The 12232-nt window shown below is 36.9% G+C and overlaps 1 protein-coding gene across 10 annotated transcripts in view; it reads right to left on the bottom strand.

Annotated features, from left to right (window-relative positions):
- Positions 1-12232, bottom strand: part of adgrb3 (adhesion G protein-coupled receptor B3) — a 304460-nt gene that overhangs the window by 23770 nt on the left and 268458 nt on the right. For all 10 annotated transcript variants that reach the window (XM_057847941.1, XM_057847943.1, XM_057847945.1 and 7 more), the window contains 4 exons: positions 9746-9844; positions 9394-9565; positions 9204-9299; positions 3218-3257 (listed from right to left, as the gene is read on the bottom strand). In XM_057847941.1, coding sequence (XP_057703924.1) covers positions 3218-3257; positions 9204-9299; positions 9394-9565; positions 9746-9844 — 407 coding nt within the window. The remainder of the gene's footprint in view (positions 1-3217; positions 3258-9203; positions 9300-9393; positions 9566-9745; positions 9845-12232) is intronic.

Below are 12232 nucleotides of genomic sequence, written 5' to 3'. Positions count from 1 at the left end.
CTGCATGGCACTAAATGCGTTAGTAGACAGCCGCCATCTTAAAGCAGTAGACTCTGTTGTAGAGAACCTTCCTAGCGGACCTAAGTAACTTTTTATCTAAAATACTTCTAAATCGGCAAAATCTTGACTTGAATCTATCTTTAAATGATGAAACAGTTTTAAAACTTTCATATGTCGAAAGTAGAGAGAAGGGAACAATGCAATAATGGGAGCAATTTTAACAACTTTTAACAGCTGATTCAGGGTAAAGGGTAAATTAGGGTAAAGAATTGGGCTCGGGCCAATTGTACCAAAAACCTTCACAAAAAACTTCACATAGTGTGGCCAAGGTTTTTTTTTTTTTTTTGAGGGAAAAAAAAAAAAGTAATTATCACCAATTACTTTGCCAAGTAACTAATTACTCTTACATTCAGGTAATTGAGTTACTAACGCAATTACTTTTTGGGAGAAGTAATTTGTAACTATAATTAATTACTTTTTTTCAGCAAGATTAACAACACTGATAACCAGTATACTGCTTTTAACTCACTCGCTGCCACTGACGGCAATGGACGTCCTGTCCAGGCAGTGCCGTCAATAACAGCTATTCTGATGAATATTTATATGCGCAAGACCAAAAAAAAAAAAAAAAAAAAAAAAAAAAGCGAAAATTAGTCCAAATGTAGCTCTTGGTCTCACAGATGTCATGACTCACTGTATGGATGGAATTGTTTTGCACATTTTCTGTGTTTTCACAATGTGAAATCCATGACTGAATAAAATTAAGTTTTTTCCTCTTGTCTGTTAAAAAAACAAAACAAAAACAAAAACAAAAGCCTTTGTCAACATGGAGGAGCGTATCATTTTAGCAGCCTGTGAACAGCACATACTTTATGATACCTCTCGGCATGATTTCAGGGACATAAATAAAAAAGCAGCACTATGGGAAGTTGTTGGCTTTAAAATGCCCTCCAAATTCATACCCAATTAGAGACAAGCGATGACGCACAGACAGAAGGCGATGCGAGTTACTGAAAGCAAAATTCTTCACTGAAACCAAATATTGGAAACATCTTGACGAAAAAACGGCGAAAAAAGGCCGAAAAATCCGCATGCAAATAATTAATTTTTTTAAAAAATTATTTGACTTCATTATTTTCCGATTAATGCCTTTTGCCTTGGGATTGGTTCAACAACCTCGGAGGCTCGATAAATTTAGTTTGAAAGGTGCCGATTCTGAAACCTCATGGGCAGGGGCGGATCCACAATGGGTGTAACAAGTAGTAGATGTGGATCAATACTATATCAATTAGTTAAATTAGTTAAGCACAACTGAATTTAATTCGATCAAAATGCAAAATGATTATAATTGCAATATCTTGTTTTGTTAAAAAAGTTTTCTAAATTAAAAAAAATCTGTTTCATCAACAAAATTGTCATACACATAAAAACTAATTTGTATTTTTTATTGCTTTAGGTACATTGGAACTGATTGTGTTAATGTTAATGTATTATATGGTAATGTACGTATTATACCATTGTGAAATATTTGCAACCCCTCAAAAAGTTCCTTCCTGGCGGCAGTTAGTGCTGGCATCATCATAGCATTCTGTTCGGTGGACACACAAGTCACGGCCTAAGACACCTACTCCATAAATCGGCTTTCTTGGAAGTTTGGGACACTCGAAAAATGAATCTCACTTCTCCAATTGCTAAGGTAAATGAGATCTCGATATATGTTTGTGTGGAACTGTAGTTCACAACAACAAAAAACTATTTTGTTCTCGCCGAATCTATTAAATCTCTTTACAAGGCTATTACAATCTCTCCTGCTCCTTACAATAAGACTCAGTGTTTTCTTGTGCGATAAGTGGAATCAAGCGAGAGCCAGGCGAGTGGTCCAAGTTCTAGTGGCTCTAGTGGCGAGGAACGCGAGTCGCTCCCAGCAGGATTAAACGGCGACTGGTGGAGGGGATGTGGAAGTCGCGGAAAAAAATGTGAAAAAAAAGAGGTAGTGGTCGTGCCATGTAAAAGTATTGTTGTAAACCACAGCAAATGCACATGTATGCATTTAAATACTATTTGTATACTGTTCGCTTGATTAAACTCCAAACTCCTCACAAACTCAAATGCATTGTACTCGATGTGACGTGGGACATCAATGGAAAGCAACTTCAGAATGAGCGTGTCGCAGCGATGAAGCAAATTAATTTTGTTTTGTTGCATTTAATCGTTTCTATATTCTTTGATAGCTCAAAATACTTCCAAACTACAGACATGTTGACGGTGAGCCAGTAGTGTTGCCTCTCGCCGTGTTTTGATGACGTCATCCGAGGGACCTACGGTTTGTAGTGACCACTACCTCATAACAGAATTCCCCTATGGAACTTATGTGGGGAATGTTGTGTTACGGGGGGGAACTCTTTAGCCGTGCAGACTCAACTATATCATCAACAATATCATCCGCTACAGGTTCTTCAGACTGTTCGGTGGTAAACCGAAATCCCAAAATGCAACTTTAGCCATTTTCGGCGCCAAATTTTCGGTCATATCTCTAGGCTTAACCCTTGAGGGTTTATTTTTTTTTTTTTAGTTTTTAAATGTACTGTTGTCAAAGATTGCCGTTCCAGACCTAAATATCATTAATAGAAAATCTAATGAAAGTGAGCAGCACAGACACACAGCAGTCTGTTTTCAGTTAAAAATTGCATATAAAAGGAGTAGCCAACAGCTCTTTTTATACTGTTTTGTTCTCAGATTAAAGTCAGTGCTTTGGTAACTGTGAAAAACTCCTGTGGGGTTTGCTGGCCGTTATGTAACTGCAGCTATTTTTACAGTATAACCTCTTTTTGGGGTTTTGGTTGCAAGGGTTGGACATTGTTGTTACAGTGTTCATAATAAATAAGTACACCCCAACAGATTTTTATTATTACAAAAATCTTACTAGCATACTGTTCTAAAAAAATAATACCCTGAATGTAGACCAGTCATGAGATCTTTCATTGTGAAGTAATTTTCTTTCATGGTGTTTAAATATTGCAAACATGAACAAACTCCACTAAAAATAAAGCAAAATAAAATGTCCCATTCATAATTTGCCTTTTACAAAATGTCAAGTCAACCACATGTGAGTCCCATCATCACCAGATTTATGAAAATTGTTCCTGTGCTGAAATCATAACCAATGTATTTTTTAAAGGACATGTAGTTATTGCATTGTAAGAATGTTTTGTCTTACCTGATCGGCAAGCAATGTCAACGTCCTTCTCGAAATCCGTCTGCAAAATTCAAAAATTGTCATTAGGTGGACTTTTAATATAATTTTAGCATATGAAAAACATGATGCAGTTCAGACATTTTTTTCCCAGGAATACATTTCAATATAGCTTCTCTGCTGAATCCTTTTTGAACATTAATGAAGTGTTAGATGAGTGCATATCTATGCATAATAATGCAAGCTGGGACGAAAGGCGTTTTGCACCTGCTGCAAATGAACGTATTGAACTGAGAGAGCCAGACGCCACTCTGCTTTTGTGAAGACTATTTCCCTCAGAGGGGTATTAGAATACTAATGGCAGATCATTTCTCCAACATGCCACTGGTATCGTGGCACTAGATGAAGAGAGTGACATCCCAATTTCAAAGGTCATACGGAGAGCGATGCACTATTATCCCGGAAGGTGAGATGAGGGCCTGATGAGGATGGGGTCAGTAATTTCAATCAAATGGAAATAAAGTGTTAAGCTTTAAGGGTCCAGAGGAGCGCTAATGACATGTAGTGTCTATTCAGGGATAATTATAAGACAATGGAAAACAATGTGCCCTAGATAATGCCAAATATTGTTGAACCCCAAAAGAAGTAAACGTTTCACCCCCACCCCCCAACTCCCTTCCGCCACTGTAAATAGTATCATTTGTCCATAAAATGATTATTGTAATAAGTACACCTCTGCATAATATTGTGTCCTTTTTAATATTAAAGAAAAAAAGTAATACAGTGGTACCTCGACATACGGTCGCTTCAACACGCGATCATTTCGACATCGAACGTAAAATTTGGCTCGCCGTTTCTTTCTACATCCGACGAAATGCTGGAAATACGACGATTTTTGACTGCACTGCATTATTTTTGTTTTCCCGCCAGACGGACGCACGGCGGATTTTCATGTGAGAGAACAACATGGGTTCCAAGAAGGTTAGTGCAGGTGGTGAAAAAAGGAAAAAGGTGACGCTTAGCCTTACATTGAAGATATAAAATATGAGCATGTTGTGCACGCCCGTTAACTGGCACGACAATACGGCTGTAGAATGTCTACCATCCTCCTCTGACCTGCATTCGCCACTCTTTATAATTTAAAGTGTCAATTATTATTGTAGTAACATCGCCAAAGAAATTGCTAGCTTTGTTGGGTTTTTAATCATTTATTTCAGAACCTGAGCAACACCGCATGCCTACTGTCCGCCGCAGTGACGTCGAGTCGCCAAGAACAACAAAACATCACGAGAATAAGTAAAATCTCTACCGCACTCTCTATCTCACTGTCACGTCAGCCACTTGGTGCGTTCAGGTACAGCACACAAACAACGTCCGCTTTCTGGAGACATGTAGCGATGGTTTCTGAGAAGATTTTGTGTTTAAAATTAGATGCAAGTTTTAATATGTTTTATTTGGGTAATATCCCAAATGGTTTTACAAAACGAGACAGGTACCTCCTACAGATATTGCAAGCTGCAAGCAAGAAAACAATAACTCGAAAGTGGTTAAAAGAAATACCACCTACTGTCACGGAATGGATGGACATAATACACGAGATTTACATTATGGAGCGAATGACTTTTTCCTTAAGAAACTCAGCCGAAAAATGTGAAAGATACTGGGAGAAATGGAAACTTTTTCTAACTTAAGGATGGGATTCCTATGTTTGTATACCCATACAGACAAACCCTGGATTGCTCGCTCTTTTTTTTATTTTTTATTTTGTATTTATTTTTATTTTTTCCCCCCAATTTATTTTATTTGTGTTGGTCATTTTGTTATGTTTGATGCTCTACACTGTTACTGCTGGAAACAAAAATGCAATAAAAACAAAGTTTAAAAAAAAAAAAAAAAAAAAAAAAAAAAAAACGTCCGCCACATAAGAACCCGATTTGTTACATTATTCCAGGAATTATTATTATTATCATGTACCGTATTCTTCTTCTTATTATTATTTTTATTTATAATTTATTTGTTTTGCTAAGTGTAATGACCATATGTAATAATACCAGCAGTATTTATTAAGGATTTAGTGTAGGTTTTCAGGCTGTGGAATGAATTAATGGAATTATAATGTATCATTATGGGAAAATCCTGCTCGACATACGACCATTTCGACTTACAAACAAGGTCTTGGAACGAATTAACTTTGTATGTAGATGTACCACTGTATAGATCAACTTACAATGATGTATAACTTTATTAAAATTGTTTGTTTGTAACAGAAAAGACTTAAAAGCGCATCCCTTTGCCTGAATTAAAAAAAAAAAAAAAAAAAAAAGTCACATCCAAACAGTAAAAATACACTCAAGGTCCATTTTTGGACCATTTAATACTGAAAAAGTTAAATTTAATGAAATCATTAAATAATAATAAATTCAAATTGATTAACAACATTAACTCATGAGAACAGTTGTTGCTGCAGGCAGTATCAGCTTCTGTGCTATGGTGTGGGCTTATTTTGCTTTGAGCAACTTGGTATGCCAACTTATATGATACTAACAGTGCTCGCTGGTTTAGTGATGTAACACTGGCAAAGGGGGACGATTGTGGTGGCAACATTTGGCACGTTTTTGCTGAAAAAAATTCAAGCGGCTTATCAATGTGATTGGGGTATAATATTTTTAAGTAACATTTTAATTGATTTGGCTTACTGCTGTCCGCTGCAAACATTTTTAGACATGGTAAACAGACTGGTCTTTCCTCATCTCCCAATGTACTAAAAGTCAAAGCCAAATGCTACATACGCTTCGTCATATTTCCTAATCTTAGCTTTTCATATCTCCAGTGATCTTTGCTGTGTGCTCTTGTTTGGTTAAAAAAAAAACTGCACACACTCTGAAAATGAGAGCACCACTGCCACCCACTGAGTGGATGTGCAACTACACTTTATTCTAGTACGGCATAAAAGTATGTTCCCCGAGGTCACACGCGCCCCACTATTTCAGAAGTACTGCTTTAATGGATGCGGGTCAATTTTTAAATTTAGAATCGATATTTTAAAAAATTGTATTTTCCACATCCAAATCTGAGCTACATTGCCACGGTTTGAAGTGACATGTTGACATTGTTAATCGTTAGACAGAGGGCCATCACTAAATTTTAAGGTATAAAAACAAAAGTAGAAAACTCGTAGGTGTGATTTAAATCCTTGCATGTTGCCTCACATAAAAACTAAGAGCAATTCATCGTGTGGCATGAATTCCATTCTCATCCATTTATCATTAGTTACTTATCCACGTGGATCTTATCTGGTTGGAGAGAGATTTACGACTATGGTGGTATGAAAAAGTATCCAAACTTTTGGGGATTTCTCACATTTCTGCATAATATCACCACCAAACGTGACCTGATCTTTGTCAAAATCATCCAGATGAAAATACAGTGTCTGCTTTAACTAAAACCACCCAAACAATTATTTGTCACATCTCGGAAGTCTTGTTAATGTTTTGTGTTTGTTCAAGTCAGATCCTTTTATTTTGGTAGTGGTTTGCCTCTTTGAGCAAACTTTACTTCCTGCTCTTGCCAATCAGGCTGATCGTGTCCACCTGTGACCTTCTGTATATAAAGCCTGCAGCTAACCATGCCCAGTGTCGGTTTGTCTTGTATTCTGCCATGTTCCATGTCACCAGCTCATGTAAGCCTTTTCTTGACTAAGATTTATGTTGAGTTCAAATGCCCACTTTTGTTACTTTGCTCAGAATTTTGGTATCCAGCAAGTGCTGTGAATTTTTGTTGACTTTGCTCAGAATTTTGGTGTCCAGCAAGCGCTGTGATTTTTCGTTCTCTTTTTGAACTCCTATGAACTGAAAATAAATATTTTTATTTAAACGGAACATTCGCGCATTTGGGTCCTTAGTGAATCCTTGTCATTATTGGTTTTTATATTTTAATGAGGACAGAGTGCAATCAATGACAAAAGGAGGAAAAATAAGTAATTGAACCCTCTGCCTAAGGAGACTTAAATAGCGATGGAAACCAATTTTTACCAAATATTTTAAGTCAGGTGTGTGCCAAATCACCGATGAGTGGTTTAAACAGCCTTGCCCACTATAAAACACACACCTGATAAGAAATGACTTGATGAGAAGTATTGTCTGATATGCATCATAGCTCGGTCAAAAGTGCTGTCTGAAGATCTGCGATCAAGGGTTGTTGATTTGTATAAAGCTGGGAAAGGATACAAAACCATCTCTAAAAGGATGTTTAGCAATCGACAGTCATAGAAGTTGTCTACAAATGGAGAGAGTTTGGCACTGTTGCTTCTCTCCCAACGAGTGGCCGTCCACCAAAGATGACGTCAAGAGTTCAGAGCAGAATACTCAGAGAGGTAAAAAAAAGAATGCTAGAGTGTCTGCTAAACACTTACAGAAATCACTGGCACAGTCCAACATCTCTGTGCACACATCAACTATATGTAAAACTACAGCCAAAAATGGTGTTCATGGGAGGACCTCACGGAGGAAGCCACTGCTGTCTAAAAAAAAAACATTGTTGCTGATTTAATGTTCGCAAAAAGCCACCGGGAAACTCCAGAGACGTTTTGGCAAAATATTTTGTGGACTGATGAGACCAGTTGAGTGTTGAACCAAGTTGGATTGTTTGGGAGTAACACACATTGTCATGCGTGAAGAAAAAATGGAACAGCTCACCAACATCAACACCTCATCCCCACCGTGAAGCATGGTGGAGGGAGCATCATGATTTGGGGCTGTTTTGCTACCTCAGAGCCTGGACAACTTGCAATCATTAAAGGAAGAATGAATTCAAAGGTTTATTTGGATGTTTTGCAGGAAAATCTGAGGCTGTCTGTCAGATAGTTGAAGCTAAAAAGAGGATGTATGCTGCAAGACAATGATCCAAAACACAGAAGTAAATCAAATTAAGAATAGTTTCAGAAGAACAAAATACACGTTCTGGAGTGGCCAAAGTCCAGATTTGAACCCCATTGAGATGCTGTGGCATGACTAAAAGACAGTGATCCATGCCAGGCATCCCAGGAATCTGACTGAACAAAAGCAGTTTTGTCGAGTAGAATGGGCCAAGATTAGTCCTGATCAATGTGCCAGACTGATATGCAGCTACAGGAAGCGTCTGGTTCAAGTTATTGCTGCCAAAAGGGGTGCCACAAAATATTATATGTGATGGTTCACTTACTTATTTTCCCCCTTCAGTCATTGTTTTCATACTATCCTCATTAAAATATGAAAACCTATAAACGTTTGGGTGGTTTTAGCTAAATCAGACACGTTTTTTCATCTGTGTGATTTTGACAAAGATCAGATCACTGCTGATCATTGTTGGTGATTTTATTTTACTTTTTCCTACCACTGTAATTTGCATTAAGAAAAACACGCCAATTCAGTATGGTGGCAAGAACCAGGTGTTGATTGTGCCATTTTGTGATAGACATCTATTCTATTCTATTCTATTCTATTCTATTCTATTCTATTCTATTCTATTCTATTCTATTCTATTCTATTCTATTCTATTCTATTCTATTCTACTTATTTATTTTTTCAATTTCTTTTGACTTTCAGAACAGCTACAGTAGATATTGCATTCTTACATTGCAACAAATTCAATCTGAGGTTTCATGATTGCCATCACATTTTGTCTCCTTACCACTACTGAAGGCACCACAAAAACTAAGTCAAAAGTGAAAGCACACTTGTGTTGCTGACCATTTGGATGGCCACCAAGCTAAGTTTCACAAGATTTGCTAAAGCTTCTAAAATATTGCCTTACTGACATAAGAAAAGGACATAAAAAAAAAAAAGAAAAATGAAAGTGTCAAGCTCTAACAAAACTATTGCACTCTACGGATCAGTTCTTTTACTGCCCTTTTTTTACTTTTGACACTTGGAAGGGGGGAAAAAAACTAAAATAAAAATACTGAAACTGAAGAAAGCCCTGGGGCTTGGTGGATATGAGGCTGTAATAAATAAAGTGGAGGAAATGCACTTACCATTATCTGAGCGTGGCCATTAGGAAAGCCCCCAGTTGCATCGCCACTGATTGGATCTTGACAGTTTCTGAGTCGACATCTGAATGCATCTTGGACCTAAGGATGAGTAGATTTTTGTCAATTTAGTCTAGACTTTAGGTTGCATTTGGATTTAAAATGGGTTTCGAAAAAAAAAAAAAAAATGCCCTACCTCTCTCCGTAAGATACAGTGCACCATAACTATGACAAAACCCTGGAGTGAGTCAAATACTGCGAAGAGGATTTGAAAGAGGATGGAGCGCTTGTCTGTCATAGCAAGCACTGCAGACATCCAGGTTAAGGCCAGCAAAGGTAGGACAACACAGGAGCTCCAAAGGGACGCCCTGAGAAAAATATATAGAAGACGTAAGGCATATTAGAGCATTTTACGAGTTGTCAACTAATGGCAAAACTCATATATATGTATTTTTTTCCCCATGATGTGTGATCGTGATTCATAGCTGTAATAGCAAAGTGGACCTGCTGTATATGCAGCATTGTCTTATTGATTCACAGTTGCTTACATTGCATTGCTCGCTGTAGTTGCTGACAAAGCAGTCGTTGATACAACACCACATTTGGCACACTTGAGCGTCAATCCTGTGTGTGGCTCACTCATCTGTCTGTAGGGCATAAGAGACAACAGCGTGACCAACAATGTTACCAACCACAAACCCGGCATCGTTAAATATTAGCAACAGCACACGCAGCCAGCGTGTGGGAGTAATATAGTTTCATTTTGGATTTATTCTGCCAACAAAATTTGTATTCAAGTCGTTTCAATGAGAAGGCTGACCTCTTTATGTCCTGTGATTTTCTTTAGACAACATTTAAATGAGCACCAAGCTTAGCTCTGTATACATTTAAAGCAACAGTAAATATAGGTTTTGTTGTTGACATGACTCCTCCTTTGGATGTTCAATACAATTTCCCTTCAAGCAATTGTCATAATACAGAATATCATTTGCTGACAGAAGAGAAAGTAAATAGATTATGGATGCATTGGTGAAACTCAAAGCCTTATGACTTATATCTTAAAACGATACTGGTCCTGTACAATAGTTATTTAGCAAACGTCTAACAAGGCAATGTATAACATACAGTAAATAGGGCCTATACATCTTCAAAATGTATGGAATCTCTTAGCATCTAAACAAGACAGGATTATAAAAACAAAAGGAACGCAAATGCCAATTCGTATTCGCTATAGACATCAACATTTCATACAGCCGACAGGTGCTGTTTTTTTGCTCAGGTTTGTCCAAACACATAGATTATTCAAACAATAAATATCCCTGAATTGCTAAGCATCGTTTGAATTTTACCACTGAAGACAACTACCGTATTTTTCGGACTATAAATCGCACCTGAGAATAAGTCGCACCAGCCATAAAATGCCCAAAGAAGAGGAAAAAAACATATATATGTCGCACCGGAGTATAAGTCGCATTTTTGGGGAAATTTACTTGATAAAATCCAACACATAGAACAGATATGTCATCTTGAAAGGCGATTTAAAATAAAAATATAATAGAGAACAACATGCTGAATAAGTGTACAGTATGATAAAGTTACATGATGCATGAACAACGAAATGCGAATGTGGCCGGTATGTTAACGTAACATAGCTATTAAGAGTTATTCGGATAACTATAGCATAAAGAACATGCTAACAAGTTTACCGAACCATCAATGTCACTCCAAAACACCAAAATAACATGTGAAATATAATAATGTGTTAATAATTTCACACATAAGTCGCTCCAGAGAAAAGTCGCACCCCCAGCCAAACTATGAAAAAAACACTGCGACTTATACTCCGAAAAATACGGTACACATATATTATCTGTGGAATCAACATGGAAAGTTGTTTTTGGCTTGAAATTGAGCATATTGTGAGGGTGAGAGAACCGCAACTAGACAGCCAAAATCATCTGTGAAACATAAGTGGATGTCATGCTATGACTCTAGGCGTCATTTATATAACACATATCCCAGCATGAAGATGAACACAGAAGTCTCGAGATATTTTAGGGCTGCCAATTTGAACATGTATCTTAACAAGGTATGCTCCCTTCAATCAGCCACAAATCAGGTCAGGTAACAGAATTTTATTTTTTCTATTTTTTAATTAATCCATGTTATCAGCAGAGCTTATTCAAAGATGATCGTTTCAACAAAGCCTAGTCAAAGATGATCGTTATTGTAATTGGCAATGCAAACCCAGGCTGGAGCACATCTTTTCAATCTACGTAAAACTGGCCTCTTTGGTGGAATACTTAGAGATGGGAGTAAAAAATCATTAACATGAAATAGCAACATGATCAGAAGATAAAAAAGAGAAAAACAATGTAACAACAAAGTTAATGTAAAAAAAAACAAAAAAAAAACTAACCTTAAGATACATCATGTCCTGACTAGGCATGTGCCGGTATGAGATTCTGACAGTATGATAACCTTAAGCCAAAATATCACGGTTTCACGGTATCATGGTATTGCAATTACAGCTCTAAAATGTGTTACTTTGTGATATCTGGGTTAAAAAAAAAAAAAAAAAAAATTCCATTGAACATGATTTTTATTTTTCAAAACATATTAGCAAATTGGAACACAAGTATAACGTTAACTTAAAATAAATAAACAAATAAATAAATAACTAAAATATTATAAATAAAATTAAAATAAATGCAGTCCTTTAAATGAGCCTATACCCACAGCCACATCTCAACATTATTACCATCAGACCAAAAAAAATTGAATTATTTTTCATAAAAAGCACGTGTGTATGACTCGTATCATGTTTACACATGTTTACATGTTTACACACACTCTCTTTCTCAACACAGACAGTTGCCAGAGAGAAAAAATGTTTTACCACCGCAAGATGCACTAAACACGCTGGAGTTAACTCTCCTAGCCTGTGGGAAACGTTCCTGACAGTTTTTACTAACCTTTAATTTTGTATAAATGCGAAATCATATTGGAGGTACTGCCTCCTCGGCAGCCACCCT

Source organism: Corythoichthys intestinalis, chromosome 10 (assembly GCF_030265065.1).
Source record: "Corythoichthys intestinalis isolate RoL2023-P3 chromosome 10, ASM3026506v1, whole genome shotgun sequence".
NCBI classification, from domain to species: domain Eukaryota; kingdom Metazoa; phylum Chordata; class Actinopteri; order Syngnathiformes; family Syngnathidae; genus Corythoichthys; species Corythoichthys intestinalis.
The sequence above is the reverse complement of the archived record's forward strand: the minus strand, read 5'-3'. Positions and strand labels throughout refer to the sequence as shown.